This window comes from Leptosomus discolor, chromosome 2 (genome assembly GCF_034619465.1).
Source record: "Leptosomus discolor isolate bLepDis1 chromosome 2, bLepDis1.hap2, whole genome shotgun sequence".
NCBI lineage: Eukaryota > Metazoa > Chordata > Aves > Leptosomiformes > Leptosomidae > Leptosomus > Leptosomus discolor.
The window spans coordinates 113,614,924-113,640,858 of NC_141392.1; the positions used below are offsets into that span (position 1 = coordinate 113,614,924).

At 36.9% G+C, this 25,935-nt stretch overlaps 1 protein-coding gene across 1 annotated transcript in view; it reads right to left on the reverse strand.

Moving 5' to 3' along the window:
* Positions 1-25,935, reverse strand: part of NBAS (NBAS subunit of NRZ tethering complex) — a 191,790-nt gene that overhangs the window by 6,522 nt on the left and 159,333 nt on the right. The window contains exons 50-52 of the mRNA XM_086460475.1: positions 15,642-15,781; positions 11,187-11,331; positions 3,987-4,115 (exon numbers count right to left, since the gene is read on the reverse strand). Of these exons, the coding sequence (XP_086316601.1) occupies positions 3,987-4,115; positions 11,187-11,331; positions 15,642-15,781 (414 nt within the window). The remainder of the gene's footprint in view (positions 1-3,986; positions 4,116-11,186; positions 11,332-15,641; positions 15,782-25,935) is intronic.

Consider the following 25,935-nt stretch of genomic DNA (forward strand, 5'->3'; position numbering starts at 1 on the left):
CAGGTGGTATCTTTTGCCTAACTAAGGGGTAAGACCTGGTCTGGGCAATTCCCTGTCAGCATTGTTTGTGCAGGTGACTAGAGGTTCTGGTAACAGGAAATATTTCATCCATAACTTATGCATTATAAAATCCACGAGTTATGAAACATGGATACTAATGGAAAGAGAAGAGCTGGCTCATGATGTAAGAGCAGAAAAGAAGTGAACCTGTTATTTCCCAGAGCATTAGTTCTCCACTACTACTAAAGGTAAAAATGCTTTTCATTTTACTCTTTAATGGAGTCTATAGCTATAGCACAAATAAATAAGGTGAGCAGAAAACAGAGAGATATTAAAAACCCCTAGAAAAATAAACCAGAGAAAGATATTTTATCATAATCACCATTAGCTTATATACACACACAAGACTTCTTTTAAAAGGTAAGCCACAATTGTGTAGTCATAAATGGCATAAGACACAGGAGAACACTCGAAATTCTATTATTTCACACACTCTCTATGATTTTTCATATTACATTTTTCGATAAATCATGTTGCAAAGGTAGTCTCACTACTTCATCATTGAAAGTATAGTATACAAATAGAGCCTAGGGTTCACTTGGTCTGTCAGAAGTATAAAAATAAGTCTTACTCTTTGAAAGATAACCAAGTGAACAAACCACACTGAAACGCTTCTCAAAAACAATCTGACTCTTAAGGTCAAACTCTTAGTCCTACTGTCAGTATTAAGCTTATTTAAGTAAACTGATTTTTAAAATTATTCACATACCACACAACACAGAGGAAGAATAGTTATTTCTGCTATCCAAAAAAGACAAGTGGCAGTTTATAAGAAGATACACAATAAAAAGAGAGGTCTGCAATTTCAAAAAAGCTTACACAAAATCTTGCTTGGTTTATTACAGGCAAAAGCTATACAATTCCTAGTATCAGCACTTCAGCATCATCCTTAACTGTAAACATCCATAAAGCTGTCAGTGACACAACAAATTGCTAACTAATACATCGTATCAGCAAGCAAGTGCTGTATTTTGTTCACAGCCATGTTTGTGAGCTGTGTTAGCACTATGTCAGGGAATCAATAGCTATGATTTCCCTTTGCCAGATGTTTTTTGTCCTTTTCCTGTTTATTGTAAACAGAAATGGGCTTCCTATGAAAAATTCATTAAGAATTGTAGAAAAAGCATTATCAGTCCAAATACTGATTTTAAAAAGCAAGAAGTACGCATACAAAATTATACTGAATAAACAACATTGACGTAGCTAAGCGATACATACGCTTTTAGTACACCAACTAATGCAATCATAAGAGAGGCACATAAAACAAGGAATAAGAGATACTTTTGTAAACAATATAAGAACAGCTTTTAAATGTAGCATGGCACTCTTCTGTACTAGTCGCTTTTCTAACACTGGCAGAGGAATGTCACATTCAAGGTACTGGCTAAGCTCTATGCCTGATGTAATGAAGTCAATAGTTATATTTTCATTGACTTAAGATGAAAGATCAGACCAAAGCTAAATGCTTTGAAAATTCTAGGTTATCCAGCACTCTTACAGAACTATGTGCTCAAATTAATACTGAATTTAGAAGGAAAATTAGAAAGAGCTTATCAAGCTGCCTCCTGTATAAGAAGGCCAACAAGAATATTATTTTAGGCATGCACAGGTGTACTAAGTGCTTTATATTAGTAAGAAGAGAATATGGTTCCTGGCCGTAGAACTCCAACATAATGAGATCAACCTAGAGTGTAGAAAATTGAAAGCTATAGCACACAAGAAAGAAAAGGCCAGTTAAGAGAGTAATACAATTAGTAACCAATTCAGAAAGTGCTCCTGCACAGCATTATGCTTTAAAAATAGTTAAATAAAATGTACTTAGACACAAATTCCTGCTGGCAAACTTCAGAGCTAGTCACTTACACAGCAGCTTTCATTTGTTAACAAAAAAGTCAATTTTAAAAGGTTAACAGGAACACATAGATGAGAAAGTGCATGCATACATCAGCTCTCCACTTGATTTTCAATGAGACCTTCTTATTAAGAACAGTTACAAAAGCGCCTTGCTTTGCAGACACAAAATCTATGATTGCAGGTGGTAAAATAAAACTATCAATATACTAAAGATAATCTACTATTGTTTTGGTGGTTGATATTTATAAAATTGTTTTGTGGAAAATTCAGAAAATTTGTGATTTATTTGTATAAAGAAAAGGGAATAGGAACACCTTCATAAAAACCTACGGTTCTTTGCTTAGAATGCCAAACTTAACTAGGAAATACTTCAAATTCATACTGGATGCGAAATATGGCATTGGAATTTTGATACAAGCAGATGTGTATTACATATAATATGCCCTGCCCCCTTTCATGCTACCATTCTAAATGCTCATAGAGAACAGGTTAAAAAAAGCTGGTGTTTCATCCATTTTGGCAACAAAGTCTTTTTGAGGCAAAATGAGCTTCAACATCTGAGATGGAGCCTGTGCTTCCAGGTCTCTTGCTTCTCTGACGGGTCTTCACTGCTGTGAAGGAGATAAATCCTTTCTCAATCTATGCAATGGATACAAAAAGAGAAGGCTTCCGGAATACAATGTGCAGCATAAACAGGAAAGACACAGCACATGAGCAGAAATAAGTGAGGAGGACAGACTTAAGGGAGAAACCTGGGAAAAGCAGGATGCAGAATATATTTCACATTATCCTCTGTTCCCTAGGAAAGTAGGGGATGGGATTGCACCGTTTGCTGCAACCAAAGAATCTGAAAAACTTGTGGTAATTAATATAATTAGAGCAGAAAGCCTGCCCTAGAAGGCTCCTGCAGAAACAGGGGAATGTTTGCCTACTTCATGTGTCTCGAAAGTTATAATTTCAATGTGAATTCCTACAAATCACATTTTTAAAGCTTTTATGGATGCTCATTTTAAAAAGATATACACAGTTGCATTCTGTTTCATTTTGAAGTAGCATATGGGAAATTTACCATCAATTACTATTTTATACTGTAATACACAACCAAGAGCTTCCTAAGATATGGAGCAGAATTTGGAAATATTAGAGATGTGGTTTTCCTACCTAAATAATTAGAATTCTGGAGACATTCAATGCTGTTAATTCAGACAGAAAGGAAAACCATTCTTTTTCATATAAAGGTCTGAGACTACACCTCCCTTCTCTTCCGTGGTACAGTGCTAGATCGTAGACCATAGCTAACATAAAATCCAAGCAAGTCAGGTTGTACATACACAAGTGCAATTAAGAGCTTGAAGAAGTTTTAAATCCACCTCAGTTTTCAGAAAAAAAAGATAAAAGGCAATATCATGATTTGTCTAGGAGACTAGCTTTCATCTTTTTACGTGTTCCTTCTTAACTGAAAAGCAAATACACAGGAAAAGAGAGTCATGTAACTTTATATAAGAACTGAAAAATACACAGTAATGTCTTTCTGTTCTTGTCCAAAGAAAAAAAGACAGTATCTAGGTTTTTTTCTCCAGAAACTTTGCTGCAGTATCAAATAAAACCTGTTTAGAATTGCATGAAAGTTCCCAAACATACCATCTTGCATTTTAACCTTTCTACAACAGAACCAGTGATGTAAAAGCTCTCCATGTGTATATAAACAGACTGCTAAGCTTGTCAGAAACAAGCTAACTCATCTGATGTACTATTATAACTTAAAAAAAACCCCTAAGTGCTAGAATATGAACACAGAGATAACAATCTACTTGATATAACAGAACAGTTTCTGTTCCACCACACTGACTTAAAATAGCATACTAGATAACTTAAAGAAAGTGATAAGAGTTTTAATCACCTCTAGTATATATAAAAGATCTTACTAGCCTTGTGTCACTGCTCACTGTAGACACAATAGCTGTGGAAAATCTTAATAATGATAAGGGTCTCAACAGTCTCTGCTACTGTATGAAGATAAAAGGGCTAATTTATTACAAACTCTGAAAGGTGGTTAATTCAGCTGTTCATACCTTAGGAACAGCTGTTATCTGCTCCAGTGCCACAGCTTGAAGATCTTGATCTTTGCTTTCTACTAACAGTTTCAGGGATGGCAGCAGGAGAGACTGGTTAAGCAGCAGCAAACATAATTCTTTTATACACTGAAAATAAAAGTAAACACATTTGGTGAGATCTCTGGAGATACTAACATCATCATTCACACTAAAATTTATGAAAATTCTATGTCAAATGCAAAATGAAAACCAAACATCCGCAACAAATGAACTCCCTGTTGGAAATAACTCTTCAGAAACTTGAAAGGATAAATTTAAAAAAAATGTGGAATACAGGGTTGTAAGTGCAATGTTTGTTATATTAAGACAAGGCAGGTACTGAATCACCATTACAACCCAGAGTTTTACTGAAGGAACAACAGAGCAATCACAGCTCTCTGGGGGACTAATATATTTGTGCTTACTGAAATACTGCAAAGCATAGGAGGAAAATTAACAGACACCTGTGACATTTCTGTAACTCAATCACGCAATCATAAAAGTGGAACAAAATAAAGGGGAAATAATAGTACATACCATAGTTTGACATCATAAAGTTCTGTTGCAAAATCTTTCCAAATTTTCTACAAGTTTTTTTATACACAATTAAAGCTTAGTAACTTCACTTTCCCTTGTTCACCTAATTTCTTGTAATTTTTAATAATATAGAATCATAAACCTTCTGCAAGAAGAAATTGGCCAAAGAAATATCTTTAACACTCCCCCTCCCAAAAAAAAAGAAAACAAAAAACCCCCCAAAAACCCCAAGAACAAACCTACTGTGCATTTCTAAATCTCTACCTTGGCCTTTAGTTGAAACAAACAAACAAAACATCCTACATGTAACTTCTGGGGGGGGGGGGGGGTTCCCCTTCAACTTTGTAGTGTGTAGTGATTTATTCATTTATACATCAAAATGTATTTTGAGTAACAATTTATGTTATAAATCAAATTACAACTTCCCTTTCCCTTTTTGTCATGTCCAAGAATTTGGGTCGTTTGTCACAAGCACTTCCCAACAAGGCCCATCCCATATTCCAGGACAACTTACACTAAGTGCTTTTGATATTGTATGGTAGTCACCTTGAAAATGGTATCCAGCTCTTAAGAGGTGCTCTCTGTCTCACTTCAACATTTAGACAGCAATTGTTGAAGAAGTTTATAAGCTAAACATTAAGCTGAGAGAATGTAAGTCATACATTTTTTACATTTTTTGCTGTTTAATGACAGGTGTAACCATTTGATGACCAACATGCAACCACACTTTTAGCAGCTGCGAACCTAAAAGCCTAAAAATTATTTGAAGATGAAGAGATGATAAATGCTCCAACTATAATGTACTGCAGAGACACCTGGCCTTGCTTGGCACAGGGAGCTCTCTGGCTACACATTGCTCAGTCTGTTCTGAACTTGTATCAAGATACAAATTCACCGCCCAGAAGGATGCATTCTATCACACTGAGCTCTGAGTCACTGAGGCAAGGCTTGTTGTCTTACCCAGACTTTTTCCTTTAAAATTGTATTCTGTACTGCTATTGATTGTTGATGTTTTCAGTGAAAGGCATGACACAGGATCAAGGAATAAGGAGATTAAATAACTACATTAAGCTGATCAGTATGATCAGTCATAGGCTTATTAAACTTCTGATAATTTCGTATTCTGTTCTATTTCTTTTGACCTGTATACGTAATCATTCCAGCAAACTTACTGAATGTAAAATTAGAGATTCACTCTACATGTCACCTTTTCTTGAAAACGTGTATCCACAGACATAACTACAACTTATGTACACAAAAATAAATTCAGAGAGTCATTAAGATACATCACCTAAAAAACCCAACAATTTTACCATGCTTGGTAACTTTTTCTGTCTGAGAGCCTCTCAAAACTAACCGGAGAAGCAGTGCCATAAGAAATAACTATAAAAAGGCTCTCTAAAAGAACTCCAAATCATATTTTTGGGCTGTTGGAGGAAGAAAAGGAAACTAAGCAAATTGTAAAATATAACTAGGTACTGTAAAAGCAACAAGGCAGGGAGAGAAAAGATGCAGATGTTGCATCAGAGTCTGCTGTCTCAATGAGCTGCTTTAAAATAAAGAAAAATCTCTCAGCAAGCAAATGCAGTAATACAGACATTAACATTGCTATTTTCAAAGCAATAACATTTAACTTGAATGATATGCCAGCATTTTTTTTTCTGTGTAGATACTTCAAAATTATACTCTAGTATTGGTTACACATTCTAATGGGACAGGTTCTAACTCAATCTGCCTTGTTCATCACAGAGGCATAAAGGCTTCCCCATAAGAAAACACTTGCTTAGCTATCCAATCAACTTCTGTTTATCTTACAATAGCAGATTTTTAAGCCAAAGGTCATCAGATTTAAGGTAGGTACCAGTCAGATGACCTGAGTAACTTTGTGCCTGACAATATCATGTCTAGCAGACATATCAAGTCTTACCTACAAAAATGTTTGAGTATAGAGAATCCATCATCTCTCTTGAAGGAGAAATATACATTCCAACAATTAAATTTACTGACAAATTATCATGCCTTATGCTAAAATTTGAAATGGTATAAATTAAACTCTATTGGGTCTTGTTATGCCTCTCCTCGTAAATTGAGAGACTTTTATTAGCTTGTGTTCCATCTAAAAATATCTGCAGAATACAATCAATCACCTCTCAACCCCTGATAATACACTGCACTCCTTCAGTCTTCCACTTCAAGATATTTTCATCCGTGCACTAATTTTTGCAGGTTCTCTCTTTTGCCCCTCATTTTTCAGTGTCCTCTTAAAATGCAGCCATAATAACGGTATTTTATTTTAATGCCAGTCTCACTAATGGCTTATGGAGAAGGGTACTTCTTACCCACTCTTCTTCCCTTGGTATCTCTTATAAGGTAAGACTGCACTGTATGTTTTCCTTATGACACTGTATCATGATTAATGACATCCTGATACGAAAAAAACAGTAACAAAAAGCCAAGAAAAGCAAAGCGTTAAATATCTATTTTGCATAGTTCTTATTAAAGGATCGCAGGCAAACGAACAGCTAACAGTTGACAACAATAATAGGTGAGAGTTCAGCATTGAAAATTCAGTCTGGAACAAAAACCCATGTTTCTGGGGCTGAAAAATTCACCTCCAAACACCTAAAGAAATAATATTGCAAGTTAAGTGACATCATCCTTGACAACATAACAGGTTTCAACAGACTGGAAGAGAAATACAGTCTGTCTTTCAGACACAGAAGAAAGCAGGCACGCAAAGGGAAAAGAGATTGTAGATCTACCAGACACTCCCAGTTCATGAAAATCATCAAAATATAAAATGAAAAAAAACAAACACAAAAAAATATGTATGTAAGTACATTCCCACATGGCCATGCAACAGGTTCTGTAGTTAGGGATAAGGCCATCACTATGGCATATTTTGACTTCAGCAAGACTTAGAGAGTGTCACATGAAACACTCACTGTCCTCTGCACCTGGGAAATAAGGTGTAGGATAGCGTGGTCCAACTTGCAGACCCCTGGAGTGGCCTCCATCCTTTTTTTCCACAGAAAGGGACTGGACAACTTGAGAAGCACTGGAGACTGTCCAAATAGTACAAATATCTCCTTGTATCTCTGCCACGAATGACGGCACTACTGCTCTGGACAGGAATTGGAAATCCAACCCTAAGCAGCAAGCCACCACCCACAGCACTTCTCAGAGCATCCCAAGTGGCTTTCTTTTCCGCAACAAGCACTCAAAAGCATTTGAGTGTCTGCCTGCCTGCAGTGAGAGGCTGTGCTTAGAAGGGATATGATGCTACCTGAGAGAGGGACAGGTGAAGTCCTAATTCAAAATTTGGATTGCCATGATTTAACTGAAACTTTTGTAAGGTAACTTTTATCTTCTATCTAGTTATACAGCTGTCGAGGATCAGTGTGACACCAGGGAGGCATATAAGCCAGATTTTGTAGGAATCTGTTTTGTATTATTCAGTATTTTCATGGATGGCTTGAAAGGCTGGATAATGAACACAAACAGTATTGTGTCTGGAAAGGCTGAAAGCAGACTGAAGGACAGCATTTAAATTCAAAATTATCTGAGCAAAATGATCAGACACAACTTTGAAGAAAAACATACAATGTAAACTCATAGAAAGGTCTGGGTTGGAAGGGATATTAAAGATCACCTAGTTCCAACCCCCCTGCCATGGGCAGGGACACCTCCCACTAGACCTGGTTGCTCCAAGCCCCATCCAGCCTGGCCTTGAACACTGCCAGGGAGGGGGCAGCCACAGCTTCTCTGGGCAACCTGTGCCAGTGCCTCACCACCCTCACAGGAAATAATTTCTTCCTAATATCTAATCTAAAACTCCCATCTTTCAGTTTAAAGCCATTACCCCTCATCCTATCACTACCCTCCCTGATCAGGAGTCCCTCCCCACCTTTCCTGCAGGCCTCCTTCAGGTACCGGAAGGCTGCTGTAAGGTCTCCCCGGAGCCTTCTCTTCTCCAGGCTGAACAACCTCAACTCTCTCAGCCTGTCCTCATATGGGACATGCTCCAGCCCTTGATCATCTTCATGACCCCTCATATATAAAAACCAGGAACAACTAGCTACAAAAACAGAGAAAAGGAGACCGATTGGCTGCTATATCATTCTAGGAGATAAGCATTTTATGGTCACTAGTACCCCAGGGTGATTACAGATAAGAGACTAGATGCATTCTCTCACTTGGGTGTTTATGTTAACTAACACATGACCCATAGGCTGATAAAAAAACATGAGATATGCATCAGTGTCACACTTTAACAATTACTGGAGGGAGAAGGATTTGCCCCTTTCTAAAGAGATTAATCAGGCAGTGCAGATGTCAGACAGTCCAAACACATGTGCCTTCCAAGCAAATAAAACAATGCTTATAAGAGGAATGGAAAAAATCTATCCACTGAATAATGTAAATAAAGAAAAAAATCCAACTACACACACACACGCAGATACAAAGATTAAAGTTATGCAACTCTCCAAAACACATTTAAAAAAAAAAAAAAAAACAAAAAACCGAACTTGGCTGTAAAAAACCAGAAGGACCAGCAGGAGGCAGAATAAAGGAAAATGGAAACCTTTCTGATTATATCCAAAGAAACAGTTTTTCTAACTTCTAGACCATCATGACTTGAAGTTAAATGTTTTCTTCCGTCACAGCCTTTGGACTTCAGAATGGCAAATGTTATTCATGGTGATAAATTGATCTCTCAGTTTTTAAAATTCCATCATTTTAGGTCTGTCTCCCTAACCAGTGTATTTACTGAAATGTGAAGTCTTCTAAACAGGTTGTCAGTAATCACATTTTCATCTTATTCAGCCACGTGAGCTCAACTCTGTAATTTGTGCCCTTAAGTATTTAAATAAGTTACTTAAATTTATTGATGTCATTCCCCCTCTTCCCAAGTAGAAACTTAAAGTACTACAGCCTCTGTTTGTAAGTAACTGAACAATTACACATTTTAGTGCAATTCCTGTTGCTGTACAGCATTCTAGCCATGAAAAAGGTATTTTGCATTGGGGCAAAGCCTCATTTTATGCTTGAGGACTAGAATATTTTCATACTGTACCTGTGTATTCACAACTACATGGAGGGCTCTTCCCACATCCTGTACCATTAAAAAAGGAAGGCACCTCCAACCACAGCTGCCAACTAATACCAAAACTGTCTGCAAATAGAGACTTGTTAATTGAGTAAAAGTTTTTTGAACTCCATAACACAAACGAGTAAATCATGACCCATTCTTGAGCAGAACTCTTGGTGACCTGACTGCTGTATGACAGTGACCCTTGGCGGGATTTGTCTTCCTGGATCACCAAGGTGAGGTCGAAAATTCTACTTTGATAAAGTTTGACTACTCCTATGCATGAATAAGATCATAAGTTTACAAGCTATGATGCGTCACTCAACACCTTATGAAGAAAAGCTACATATAATCACACCAGTCCTGTGGACACAGAGACCTGCATTCTACCAAAAAATTTTTGGTGGGATGAATAAAATAATAAATGTATTTATCATTTCAGCATACCAACAACTTCTGGAATCGCGTTTTACATAGATTTTGAACTTGGGTCAAATCAGTCTGTTGGACTACTTACAAGAAAAAAACAAAACCAACAACAACAAAAGCTGCACCTGCCTGTCCATATTTTAAACAGAATGTGTTGTTTCTATTCTGCTTTGTCTTAACATCAGCTGTTTCTGTAACAGACTGTGATTGCTTGAAGATGATTACAGGGGATTAATCAGCTTACTAAAAATATGCACATGACTACCCTGAAGCTGTGTGAAGTTTATTAAGCATTTCTCCAATGTGTCTTCATTAATATACAATGTTTACGTACAAAACGCTTCAATAATTTTATACTTCAGAGATGCTTGTATTAAAGTATGCATACATAGTTAAGGAACACAGAACATCATAATTATTACAAAGCAGTTACTTGTATATTAGGTTTTTTCAATTGCCAACACATTTTTCAAGAATTCTTCACTAAATCTTTATGCATTTATTAGTGAGAAAATTACTGATTATTTAATTAACAGCTTTTGCCACACTTACTTCAATGACAATATACTATTAAAGCCTTTCTACAAATATGTCAAAGAATAATTTATACTGGAACACACCTCTAAGGGTCAGCTGATCCAACTGGCCTCCACTCAAAGCAAGTCCAACAAGATCAAATTGCCCATGATGTGATCCAGTAAGTTCTGAATACCTCCAAGAACAGAGACTCCATGTGTCTTCTAGGCACCCACCTGTTCTAATGTTTCACCACTTCAACGGTGAAAAACGTTTTCCTTGTATGTAATGACAGTTTTTCATGCTGTAACTTGCCTCTATTGCCTCTTGTCCTATCACTGAGCATATCTGAGAAGAGGCTGGCTCCATCTCCTCTACATGTTTCCTCATCCGCATATTTAAAGACAGCAATATGATCTCCTCAGCCATCTCTTCTCAAGACAGAATGAACACAGTTCTCTCAGCATCTCTGCATTTATTGTGCTCAATCCCCCTAATCATCTTGTTAGTTCTCCATCGGACTTGATTCAGTATGGCAACATGTTTCTTGTAGTTGGGACCCTGAAACAGGACTCCTATCCATGATACCCAAAGTTAAAACTTACCTCGACAGGGAGCATGTGCTTTGTCTCATACAAAGAACGGCAGATTTTCAAAATTTCATTTCCTGTGCTCTCCTTTTCCTCAGGTGGGCATCTCTGTAGCATAACAGTCCCCAGTTTCACCCAGGGATTATCATCTGTGCACGATCTGCCCAGAAAAAAACAAACAAAAGACAGTAATAGAATATAAATATACATACACCCCCACCATTTTCTGTAGGTGCTTTAGGTGAGGTGGGTTTTTTTGTTGGGTTTTTTCTTTTTGGGTTGGGTTGGGGGTGTGTGTGTGTGTGTGTTTGTGAATTAAAGTACAATCTTATGAAAGAGGAAGAAGTTTTGAGACACGTTACTATCCTGAAGTTTTAAAGTATTTTGAATTATGACATGCTGTTATAATCCCTGCAGAATCACGCATCAGTTAAAGATCGATCAAATTGGAATAGCATAGGAATCTCTTCTCCTGGCTTTACACCAGCTGATTTCCCAAGCAGAATAGTATCAAGGGAGGGGTGACAGGAATCCAGCATTCCTAATTTTGTTTGCTTTGATCACATTCTAACAGCATCTGTCTCTCAAGTATCTGTCTCTTGCTTCTGAGCGGAAAAAATACTTCCAAGATTCACATTTTAATTTTCAATTCCAACAAGCACAAAGAAAAATAAACTTTTCTATAGCCCATCCTAACAGGGTAGGAGAGTGAAAGTACATCTGTACTTGTCCATTAGTAGATACAGATGTAGACAGATTCTTTTACATATTTAAAATGTTCTTTTCATTCCACACAGAACTTCATGCCATGTCACCATTGCACAGTCAGGCTTAAAGAGATGGCAGACAGTAGATATGAGTAAATTTTATCGCACATGATGGCAAAGGCAATGCTTACTATAAAGTATTGTTGCTGGAACATTTCTTGGCCTATAGCCTCTATTTGCTAGATCATGGAGATGCGTGGCTACTTTTGTTACAGACAGGTGTACTTGCTAGGACTGGTTGTACTGACAGAAATGGGTAGCAGACCAGAGCTTTTAAATGATAGCATGAAGTGTGATGCTGGAACACAGCCACACTGCTGTTTTCCTAATGTGAATTAAGTTAATGCATTTCAATTCCCATCTACAGTGGGCTAAAATCATGCACAATCACAGCTTAGATCATGATTATATTAAGCCACAGTAACACAGCCACTATGTTCACCTGTGCATAAACTTAGGAAGTTTAGGTGGTTTAAAAATCACCCGTTAATCTCTGTGGCCATTAATCAGCATCACAAAGATACAGGAAACTTTTCACTTTAGCTTGAAGGAAGAAAAGAAAAAAAAACCCACAGCAAGACCAAATCTCACAGGTTGGTCTTACAATTTAGTGTAAATTAAGAACCTCATCCAGCACCTGTGGGAAGAAGCACTAAAGTGCTGTCAAAGTGCTGCATTTCAAAGATATTATTTAGCAGCAAATGTTCAAAGTAACACATTAGTATCACTGTAAATGGAGTCCATTAAGAGAGTCTGTTGGACTGACATACCAAGGAATCGGTTTGACAACTCTGGAGAGGACAACCACCAACATCTGCTATTTCATATCTAAAAGCTCTCTCACGCTTACCTTTCACTTCCAAAAGTACATACTGTAAACAAATAAAACCAGGTCCACATGAAGCCAACATTATACCCTGATATGAAAATCAGACAGAGATGCTAGGAGTGGGTAACTTTTGAATGCAAACTAAACAGAAATGATTATCTTTATTCCTTCTGACAACTTAATTGAGCCTTTCCATCAGTCACAGTCCCTGAGCATCAAGCTGCCACAAGACTGGCTGGGGACAGCATTGCTCCTCCTCTCCTCTCCCTCCTTCCAACCTGATGGGTTGAACCCAAAGATGTCAGCTTATTCAACAAGCAGAACATGATGCACTTAATCTGTGAACACCCAGCAAGGTTAGGAGAAGAAAAAAAAGAAAAAACCCTGCAGCTCCATCTTTGCCACTGGTTAAATTGATAACTTCTGCCCTGTGATCCATCTCTTGCTTAGAGGCACGGAGAGTCATAATGAGTTTCCATTTTTATAGCTGCTGCCTCCAGAGTACATTAAGAAAACCTATAAGAATCTCCCATTAGAAAAAGAAATCAAAAAAATCACACTACAAAACACAGAAGGTAGAAATAACCAGTAAGATGCAAGGCTTGCCATGCGCATGTTTATTTATTTAAGTATCAGATATATACTTTACATATACAAAGCTTTTCTCAACATAATTCCTTATAATTATTTCAAATACTTGTGTGATCTATTAACAAATATCCATTATTTCTAAATAAAAGCAAGATTCAGTTACCAAAAAATCTGACACCTACAGGTAGAATTTAGTTTTCTTCTTGCCTTAATTTTACCTTAGTTCAACTATGTTTAAAAAAAGTTATTTCTCAAGGTGAAAAAAGTAATTATTTCAAAAACTCACCATGAACATGTTTTTTTTTTTTTTTTCCTGGCCAGAAACAAAAGACAGAAATTTTGGATTAAGTTAAAGAAAGAAAAGTGAATGAAAGCTATTGAGTCCCTAGAAGCTGGTCTTTTTGAGTTCCAAAACACCTTATCAATATTTAAGATAAATATAAAAAATGCCTTTTGAATGTAGGCAGCAAGTTCCAAAGGATCACAGAGCTTCAGGTACTGTCAATAAATTTTTTTAAAAACACCTTTATGAAATGCTTAAAATGACATCTGAATATGAGAAACCTAAGCAGAAAAGCATGCATGCATAACAAGGGTGTTGAAAATAAAATTTTAAAAAGTGTATGGTTTTGAGTGCTCACTGAAACAACCAAGCTACCTCTCTGTTTCCTCACAGACAACATGGCATATTGTGATATGGATAGAATCATATGAGCAGATGAATAATGAGCATTATTGTAGCTGAAGTGTTTTAGACTACAAGAACTCAAAAAAAAAAAAAATCGTTAGAAAGCATGGACTTAGTAACAGAGATGTCACAAAAGTTCAAAAATAAAAATAAAAGGCTACTAAAAACCACCCCAAATTTCAGTTCCTTTACTTCTCCTTCCTTTTGAGCCTTTATAGAATGTAAATTGTATTTTCTAGCTTTGTATTAAATATTTATTTTTAGGTTGAAAACCAAAATTCTAACTATTCAGATGACTCAGACTTAAATTCCCCAGTTCCTGCATATATCATTACATTGGCAGTAAATAATCAGTTAGCAACAATAAACAATCAGTTGGCAACAACAACCCTTTTCTGAAGCAGAGAAGGAAAAAACAAGTAAAGATTAAACAAAAATCTTAATTATAGTATCACAGAATAGTTTGGGTTGGAAGGGACCTTTAAAGGTCATCTAGTCCAAGCCCCCTGCAGTGAACAGGGACATCTTCAACTAGATCAGGCTGCTCAGACCCCTGTCCAGCCTGGCCTTGAAAGTTTCCAGGGATGGGGCTTCTACCACTTCTCTGGGCAATCTGTTCCAGTGTTTCACCACCCTCAGTGTAAAAAATTTCTTCTTTATATCTAGCCTAAATCTACCCTCCTTTAGTTTAAAAGCATTACTCCTTGTCCTACCACAACAGGCCCTAAAAAAATTGTCCCCATCACTCTTACAGGCCCCCTTTAGTACTGAAAGGCTGCAATAAGGTCTCCCCGGAGCCTTCTCTTCTCCAGGCTGAACAACCCCAATTCTCTCAGCCTGTCCTCATAGGGGAGGTGCTCCAGCCCCCTGATCATTTTTGTGGCCCTCCTCTGGACCTGCTCAAGCAGGTCCATGTCTTTCTTGGTCTGGGGGCCCCAGAGCTGAACACAGTACTCCAGGTGGGGTCTCACCAGAGCAGAACAGAGGGCGAGAATCACCTTCCTCGACCTGCTGGCCCCACTTCTTCTGATGCAGCCCAGGATACAACTGGCTTTCTGTGCTGCAAGCTAACATTGCTGGTTCATGTCCAGCATTTCATCCACCAGTACCCTCAAGTCCTTCTCAGCAGGGCTGTTCTCAATCCCTTCATCCCCCAGCCTGTACTGATACCGGGGATTGGCATGACCCAGGTGCAGGATCTTGCACTTGGGCTTTGTTGAACCTCATGAGGTTCACACAGGCCCACTCCTCAAGCTTGTCCAGGTCCCCCTGGATGGCATCCCATCCCTCACATTTGTCAACCTCACCACTCAGCTTGGTGTCATCTGCAAACTTGCTGAGGGTGCACTCGATACCACTGTCTATGTCATTGATGAAGATATTAAACAGCACTGGTCCCAAAAAGACCCCTGAGGGACATCAGTTGCCACTGATCTCCATCTGGACATTGAGCTGTTGACCACTACCCTCTGGATGCAACCATCCAACCAATTCCTCACCCACTGAAAATTCAAATTAATAAAATTCAACATGATATTATCAAGCAGGAAGACTTGGAACCCTTGTGCTACGTGGCTGTTTGAAGACATGCTTACCTCTTGCTCATGTCCATTGGTGGCCAAGCTTGAAGGAGTAAAACCAAGTGCTGAAACTCAGACAAACTGTGACTAGACTCCAGAAGTCCCAGGAAGAGATCATATCTTTTTTCTTCATTTTCAGTATCTGTTATCTCTACCTAAAAAAAAAAACAAAAAACAAAAAAAACCCACAAAAACCAAAACCCAAACAAAAAAAAAAAAGAATTTTTTTTAAGAAATCAATGATTTAAAAGCAAGCAACAAGCTATCTGTGAAGGACATCACTCTTGTAAAACAGTGCAGGAACAGAGTGAAAGCTATTTTCCCAGACATCCATTTTCCTACCTCTTATTTTCAATTACATGCAAATAAAACAGGAGAGTACACAGCAACGGGGCAGAATAACTTAGGTCTATGTTCCTAAAACAATGTAACCCCACACAAGTACATTCATTGATTACTTCAGAGGATCTTATCTGTGTTCTTCAAACAACCAAAAATCCCTTAAATTTCCCTTTCTCAATCTATAGACATACACACATACATATTTTTAAAGAATGGTTATGTCTACTGCTTCCCTAATATATATTACACTCACTCACCTATGAAAACTCAATAGTTTTACCTGAATTTACAGCATCTAATCTTTTCTCCCACAGGAAAGAGCCCTGAAAGATAATTCTAAATTCATTTAACCAGTGAAGATCTGCTGACAAGTACTGTAATATTGCTCTGTATAAGTGTCTGAAACTAAGAAAAACAAAAACTCACATCCCATCAGCCATCCACCAGACAACTCTATCTCAGGAAAAGCGCCCATCTAAGTTTTAAACCTGCAGCTTCTGGCAGCACTTGAATTCCCTTCAGTTGACAACAGGTTCTTTTACAGATAATTACTGCTTGCAATTTGCATGGTAAAAAAAGTACAAGGTAAAAGGTCTGACTGTTGAAGGAAGGTTGCTATAAGTGAGAACCAACTTGCTACTAAATGAGAAGTGCTTCTGAATAAAAGTTTGGCTAGCACACTAGGAGGGCTTTCACAAATGGAATAGCTATTTGCTGTCTATCTGACATACAAAAGTTCTTGGAGTTTAAAAATAACTTGTTACAGTAACAAGGTAGCTTCCTCTGTGTTATTAACACGTTCTAACACTGAATTTTTCTTCCAAAGTTCAAAAAATGCCAGGATATCAAACACTTCAGTTTCATCTTATAATTCCACTGAAGATACACAGCTCTAACTGTTAACTTTTCTGTTTCAGCCCAAGTAGTTCTAAGACATCAAACATGGACAAGGGTTTCCTCAGTTCTACAGATACTCTAAAAGATTAAAGATCGCATTCCCATCTTTTCAAAGCGACTCTGATACATCAAGGGCAAATTTTTCAAAAGAGATTGGAAAACAAAGATTACTGATGCATTTATTGAGTTGCCTACATAATTTGTGGCTTTAAAATATTTAGTGTTGAAAAACTGTTCACATCTGTCTCCAGGGTACATCTGAAAGCACTGTATACTAAAACATTTTAGATAGTGAAGAAATGTTTCTGAGATCTGTCCATTTAAAATACTTTTCTGTACTGCAAATGTCACATATCAGACATCAGTTACCCACTTGTAATATCCCTAAATTCCATCTATACTTGTTAACTTAAAATATTACTATATTCAATATTTAAATCACAAGGCTGAAAAGAGAAAGAAGAACAGGAAAGGGTAGAAGGGACGTAAGACATGATAACCTCTAAGGACGCAAAATATTTAGCAGTTTAGCAAATTATGTACTATTTAGACAATGAGAAGCTCTCATATTGCTTCATCTGTCCCCGGACTCCTTTTTCAAACAACGAACTCTTTAAATATTTAAACCAAGTAAGCAGCATTCTGGATGGTCCATTGGGTCCTTTTTAGTATATTTGCACAAACAGCATGTTACTTCAAAACACAAACGAAGTGTTCAGATCTCTCTAATGATAACCATAAAAATGGCAAGAAATGGCACAGATAATATTAACAGATGAGAAAAGCTGTCACAGAAATTGAGCCATTATTAGCAGAAAACAAATGAGACTAGATCAGACATCCTACTCAACATTAACTGAATTCCAATAATTCTGCCTAATAATGCATCTTTACAGACTCAGGTTTACATTTTTTTAATGGGGTTGATCTAACATTGTAATGTGTTTTGGACAACTGGATCCTTGCGACATGACTGCTTGTAACAAAACACATTCACACCATCAAAGTGAATCAGAAGAATTAACTTTCTGTTCTTAAACATGGTGTGCATTTCTGCCATGTTTCTTTCTACAACGGACTTTTTTCAAGTCGCCTACATTTCCCACTAAGAGCAATAAAAATAAAGTGAACTTTTTACAGTATTAGTTATTTATAGGGTTTTTTTTTTTAAGAAAACCATTGAAAATTCACTTTTTATATGGCATTTTAAATGCATGTCACTTCCATTTCCTGTGAAACAGGTCAGATTAGAAGTAGTAACATCGTGTATAAGGAACCATCCTTTAAGAGTGCATGTGGTGATCTAAAATTGCAGCACTAAGGATAGAGGAAATGGAAGGTTAATGAAAGAGCAACAAACAGGAAATACCTAAATATTGAAGGGTAGATGACAAATATGATTACTTTCAAAGAAAATTACTAGTCTTATCCTATCTTAAACTCCCCTCCTCTCCATCTTTTAAGCTCTAGCTTTTTTCCCTTCTTCAATGTGTCTTATGCTTCTGCTGCATTTCAAGTATGTTTGAAGCATTATTTCACTCCTGTGATAACATGGTTGTCAAAATAACTTTTTTTTTTGAAAAAGACAAGCCAAGAATCAGACGCAAACCCATGCTTTAACACCAAGAATGCCTGACTCTGTGTGACAATGGTCACATAGTCAACTGTATCAGGAATATTTTTCAAAAGTATTCCTGAGTTGAAAACATCATCAAACACACACTGATTCTGCAAGGATTGTATCCACGCTTCATCTTACACATTGATAAGCAGTCCCATTGGTTTCAATAAGATTGCACAAATGTCTAAAGCTACATTTACGAATCAAGATGACTGAAATCTATACACAATTCGCCCACTAGCATCACTAGAAAAATCCTAACAAGCAGATCAAGACCACGTACCAGAAACACAGACAACAGTAAAATAAAATATTTTAAAACTTCATTTCAAGATATTCTTACTCCTATAAAACAGAAAAGTCTGGTTTAAGTTATATACCAGTAAAGCAGAAATATTACCAGCTAAGAAGTAAATGAAGACACTTGCCTTAAATAGTTTCCACACTGCTTTATAGTTTGAATGACAAGATACCTTGCCCTGTCTCTAATTCTTTCCTTATAATTCTCCAGAAATAGAAGTTGCAATCAAACCACTAAAAAAAGTGATAGTTCCTTGCTACAAGAAAGCAATATCTTGAAGCAGCATGTTGGAATGAGGGTTTTTTTAAAATTTATATTTACTATACATATATATGTGTATCTGTGTGTGTATGTACACATATGTTTTTTTTTTTTAAATATATATATGTATATATACATCCATACAGAACATAAGTTTTCCTCTGTATTGTCTTCTCTTTCCAAGGCTGAGGGACAGCAGAGTGAAGAAGCAGCCACCTCTCACAGCAGAAACAGAGCACGCTCTGTGTTAAAAGACAGAGATTTCACCTTAACAGAGGTGAAAGCTAGCTGAGATGAAGTTGCTGAGGTTAGTGAAGCCTGTCATTTTGTTCTAATAACACAGCAAAAAGATTAAAAATTCCACTTTTAACTGAACACCCTTAGTACCAACTGGATGATCTATTGAGATGACTCTGAATGTTGTGACACAACAAAGCACTGCATTTCCACCTGTATGATCACCTTTAAAACCATGGTAATGGGAGAATATAACTCAGCTTTCCCCTGCCTTCTTTTTTGTTTTTTAAACAAAAACCAAAAACATCCCTCTAAAACACTTAAAGGCTATGCAAAGACAACCTGCCATGAACTGCTCAGAGCCCTGATAACACAAGTGTCTGTAAAGAAGAATCTGTCACTAAACAGAATAATGAGGCCCATAGCCAGGCAGTAAGGAGTGTGTTTGAACTTCAGATGATCCCAAAGGAATATGAAAAAAAAAAAAAAAACCCAAAAAAAAAAAAACCAAACCAAAAGCAAGGAACAAGAAAGCAAGGACTTTCAGTTTTAACAACAGATTTGCTCAATTCTGTCTCAATTCTTCCTAGTTTCCTGCCTTCTCTTTGGCAGTAGAAAACAGCTGGCTTCAAGTTTTTCATTAAAATGAAAGGCTGCACAAATCACTACCACAATGGGAAGTCAATTAGGGGAATTAATTTTAGAAATTATCCTCATGATAGATTATAAAGTAAAATACAAATTAAGCAAACCCAAAACTTACGTTAAACTGTTAAAATAAACAATTTCATTATCGAGGGACTACATATGTTTAAAATCAACAATCTGCAAACATCTGCATATGCTAAAGTTCTTTAAAAATATGTATAGAGGAAATCCACAAAGCAAAATACAGGTTACATAAACAGCACTGAGTGTTGCTTAAAACTGCATCAGCTACTACCAGCTGTCTGAACCAGTGCAAACTCCTCTTAAGCATATGTTCTCCTCCCGAGCACTTGGATTTCACTTCTTTTCCCAGTTTCTCCTGTTACTAGGTTTCAGTGGTTAGGAGGGCCTATAAAGAAGTCCTAACTCATCCCATATCATCCCTGCTCAGTAAAGGCAAAAATCAGTCCACCTTACACAAATATTGACCAAGACAGAAAACTAACCACATTTCTGAATGGGAGTGCAGACTGCAGCTATAGCCTGTAGCAGCTATAGCACGCCAGAAGGTAAAAGTCAGATTCTTTTTTTTAGCTGAGATACATTATTTTGTGTGTCTTTGAGCACGGTCACACAATATGCTTCATTGAATTACGTGATCTTAGCCATCAAAACGGGTATTTTTCCTCAAGTAGTTATGGTCTGCTTACCAGTAGCAGAACCTTCACAGAGCACGCATTCAATGTTACAGGGACAGTCCTGAACTGCTGTAACTCGCAAATCTTTGGAAAATTAAAACTCTTGATGGAAAATTTATTGCTGCAGCCCAGTTACTTATCAAACAATTGCCAAAATAACTCAGTTCTGACATAATTTTGCTAGTAGGAAGATACATATGACAAGTTTCCCACAAGCATTTTAAAACATTTGGTTTTATAAACAAAATGTGTGAAGTGTATGGCATGGGTGCTTTTACTGCTAAAGCATAAATAAAAAGAGGAATCTGGCAGTTGGTTGAGATACTTGCAATCTCTTCAACAGTACATGATCTGAGCACAAACACACCCTTTATCTGACTTCAGCCATCCTGAGCGAACTTGGAAGGCATGTTCTTTATGTCCAGTTCTGAAATAAAAACTTAATGCACTTACAATCCCTCCTCAAATAAAATCCCAAACTGTTCTGCCTGATGATAAAAATCTTCCAAAGATTTATATAGTTCTCTTCCCTCACAGATTAGATCCTATTAGATGCCCAAAATGTTGAATCTGCTCAATACACTTTATCCACTTTCAACGCACAAAGTTTTGACTCATCATCTTTTTCCATAGATTTGTTATTGCTATATAAATACTCATCACATGAGACACACTTGAAGGAGTCCAAATATGAAAAGTTCCCCTGGAAATTTTTTCTGTAGCTTTTAGAAATATAGTATTTTATAAAAACTGTAAGATGATATACTTGAAGAACTATAAGGTTAAAGCAAGCTGTGGACATTGTACATGACTGATAAAAGAAAACCTTTGGCATGCAGTCCACAGGATCAGTTGTTTAGTTCAGTACATTATCTCAAGTCTTCAAGTTATTTTAAAATCAGTAGTTACAGCAACAGTGGAATGTTGCTGTATCTAAATTGTGTCCCTGAGGCACAGATATCCACTATATAATGTTCTCCTGATCCTAAAGGACAGAGACATCTGGTAAGAGTTGTAAATGCTTTATTACTAAAGCTATATAATTTGATAATCTGATGTTGACCGACTTGGCTGATGACTTACAAAGAATTTTGCTTAAAAAATGGAAATGCCAATAAAAGATCCATCTAGTCCAATCCTCTCCTTCCCTTGAGATAAAATCCAAAACATTGCCTATTTACATATGAGAATAGTAAGCAGGAAAACTAACGCAGACAGATCTTCACCTCCCTCTGCCCAATTAAATCTGTTCTGCAAATTACATTTTTAGTCCTTGTGAGCATGGCAGAGCAATGGCTTTGATCAACAGATTTTGTTCACTACTAATGTTCAAAGGAAATAATTGATAAGGGTGTTTGTAACCAAAGAATCGAGATGTAGAAATCAGAAAAAATATTTTCCTTTATTATAATTGCTTGTTTACTGAGAAAAGCTACATATGTGCTTAAAATGAACTCCCTATATTAAAGGCAGAGACATTTGCAGTTTCCAAGAGCTGCAACCAAAAACGTACTGATTTATGTGATTATAAAATTCGTTTTATTACATCCACCAGATTGTAAACGTAAATATTTCAGAGTATGTTCATGTTCATCACTGCAGCATAAATTTGAATTAATATGGCATTGAAAATGCAAACACTAAGCAGGCATTTGAGTAGTCCCTTATTGCTACGATACCTTTGCGATTTGTCAGGACTCCCTTGTAAAATGCATTATGTTTTTATTTATCTCCCCACCACCCAAGCTCTAGTGGTAGATAATTCATCTATGCTGCATTTTACAATAATAGGTGGATCTGATATGAACAATTTTATTCAGATTTGAGACAGTGAATGCTGATGCTGAAACTTGCTTCCACTCACTAGACAGGGCTTAACATGCTTTATAAACAATGACTGAAAGGATTAATAATAATTTGATAGAATTTCTGTAATTGCCATCTTGGTGTGCTGTTCACAGCACAAAAATACAACAGTCTTGTCTTAAGGAGTTTACAATCTAATTAGGTAAAGCAGCAAACAACTTCCTACACAGACAGGCCAGTCAGGGTTGGTCACTGAAGAAATAAATCTTATTTTGTGGGTCAATCCGTAGTCCATCGTTCCCTATTCTGCTGGTATCTGTGTGGCCACTGAAAAGTCTGCACAAAGATAACCACAAACTGAAATCCACTTCCAGTACAAGGCTGCAAAGCTAAAAGCTTGTTACAAAGGACATAAAAAATTACAAACTAAGTTAAATAGATAATTAGAAGTTAATTACTCACAATATGAACACAAATGTGAAAAATCACCAGTAAATACAAACTGCAAAAAGTGTACAACTGCTCACGAAATTGACCCTGCACAGGTAAGATTGGGAGCTTTCAAAGGCCATTTTTTTTATTTAATTCTCTTCAAATCATTTCAAGATGCTAGATATCCTATCAACCTTGACGTTAGACACATTATATATTGTGGAACAAAGCAAAATCACAAGCATATATTGAAATACCTTATTAAAGACCTTCACATCCCAGAGCAACAGCAAACCCTTTTTAAAGGCAAAACCACAAGTGCTGTACTCCCACAACACACTACCAACATCCCATTATTTCTAAACTAGGGTTTCTTTAAAAAGAAAACTTTTAAGTTGTGATTGAGAGGGAAATCCTCAAAGACATAACCAGGTCAGGCTGAGGAGAGTAGTAACAGGCTTGGAATAACCAACCAACATGTTCTGCAGCCTTCCCATCTACCAGTGAATGGGCAAGAGCACACAAGAAAAAAGGAAGTCAAGAGTAACCATGAGAGCAGAGCTGCAAGCTTGGGCATGGACACTTTGAGATACCTGGTTAAAGGCAGTTTAGGAGGAGACCTCACATACAGCCAGACAGAAGAGGTTAAAAAACAGTGAACGAAATAACCTGTTTTGTGAGACATATGCTGGAAGTCAAAGATCCCAAGATCAAGAAAAAGTGGGGAACTACTACTTTTTCTCCTTGCTGTTTATCCTCACTATATTTATAGTCTAATTCTCCAAAATTTATCAGACTTTAGTGCTGGAGTAGGCCATTACTGATAAACTATACATCTCCATGTGCAATTTTATGCAATAATTTTGCACTAAAATCATAACTTCTGTTTAAGCTAGAATGCTTCTCATTACCTAGTTTTTTGACTTAAGCAAGTTTAAGGTGTAAACAAGAAACAAGTTTCATATCTTTCTGGTAAATTAGTCCCACCTATCACTCAAAAGGTAAAACTTCCTAATTTGGCTTTACCAAGACTACACTTCCTAGATCTCGCCATGGTAACACTTGAATTTACAGCTTGTCTACAACTCCACAGAGCTGTTGCCAGTTCCTATTCCTAATTAAACTCCTCTGACTATCCAGCGATGAGGACAATATTGGAGTACATTTCATATATACTTTTCATTTTCCTGTTCTTCCTTCCGTGTCTGGTTTTTGGCCACAGAATACCGGGATGGATTGGACCTTGATCTGAACTAGCATTGACATTTTTCTATACTCACACACTAATTAAAATTTACATCGCACTGGGCCCACAATATTTTGTTATATGCAGTTTCCAAGTGGAATTGAGTGAACACAGGGACTCAAGTAAGCTTATTATTTTCCATATGTGAAACGTACTCTCACAAGGTAGCTGAACAGGAGTCAATGAGTGAAAGTTGCTTCTCTAAGATATATTTTATGGACTTCACTTCAAACTTAGTATCTCCCTAAAGTTCTTTCACTGGCATTTAACAAAATTTTAACAATAATGTGATATAGTACTTTTCACTCTATATCCTAGCACTATATTGCCATGTACAGTTAAAGGCAATTAAGAAATATAGTTTAAAGAACACACTTGTACAGCACTAGGTTTTATATACTTTAAATATTCACAATGTTTTGGAATTAAATTCAAAAGATTTCCTAGAAAAAGGAATACTGTCAAATGACTACAACGAGGCAGATATAATGTGCTTCCTTACTGAGCATTCAGTCTTAGTACTGCACTTACTTCCTGGTTTTTTAAAGCCTTTTTTTGTAAAGCTGATAACTTTTATTTTTGAGAAAACCCATGGAAAGCTGTGGTTTACATTATGAAAGTGTTAGTTTACTCACACCACTGTTGGATAAGAAAAGTGTAATTTGAAGAGCACATATATACAACTAAATTGTAAACCTGGCAGGTTCAAAGATTTCTTGTGCACTAAGTTCCATTAAAAAAAAATGTCGTATGCCAATACATGTCATTTGAGATGTCCATCTTTCCTTTAGCACAGAGAGTTTTACCTTCCCACAAATGTATTCCAAATGTATTTCCCTCGTGGCAGAGGAACCAGTCAGTTTTAAATGAGAATGCCCAAATTCACATGTGGATAATCCTACTTTCAATCCATTTTGTATCCTGGTAAATGGAAACTTACATGGTAATAAGTCACAGCTGAGAGATGGTAACTTCTAAAAAAAGTGTTCGACTGGGCTCACAAATGCTCCTGTACAATGATGGCATTTCATTCTATTTTATGAAATTACACTGTAGGAAATACATGATCTGGTTTGTAGCCTAGACTAGTGCTGCAGATTAAATTGCCTTGCTTGAAAGAAGCATTTTTGAAGTTATGCTTACGGAGCTATCTCAGTTAATAAAAAGCAACAGCTTTATTAAGGAATACCCACTTAAAAAACAACAACAAACCAAAACCAACAAAAAATAAGAAACTCCACCACATTCAAAGTACCGTTGATTTCCATCACTAGGGGGAATATAAACTGAGACAGTGATGCAAAGGCCTACCTCACATCTCCTCTCCATTTGACCTTAAGACCAACAAGGAGACAGGGATTCAATGGGAGCATAGTCCAAGTCCTGAACTCACAAAGAGGTGGGCTGCTATGACCTGGACTTCAGAAAAACAGCCACTGCCTGACAGACCAGGAGGAAGTGTCTTCTATCAAAATAACAACCTTAGAGAAATCAATACAAAATTAAAACTGCAGTCAGGAGTTCTGCATGACATACTCAGTGTTCACAACCCGTACCTTCTACCCCAAAGGAGGATTTCTTGCACTTTCCCCAAAGCTGGACTTCACATTAAAAAATTATTATGCATATGACTGCTGAGCACATATGAAAGCCTGCTACACATAGATACTAAATGGATGCACATAATCTCACAGGTCAAATCCTGCTCACACTGAAGCCAGTGAACAGGATAAGCAAGTTACAGGATTCCCGTTCAAAAACAAATCAACCAGAAGTCTACTGGTGATGAATTAAACAAAGGCTCAGCCACACGTTGAGTT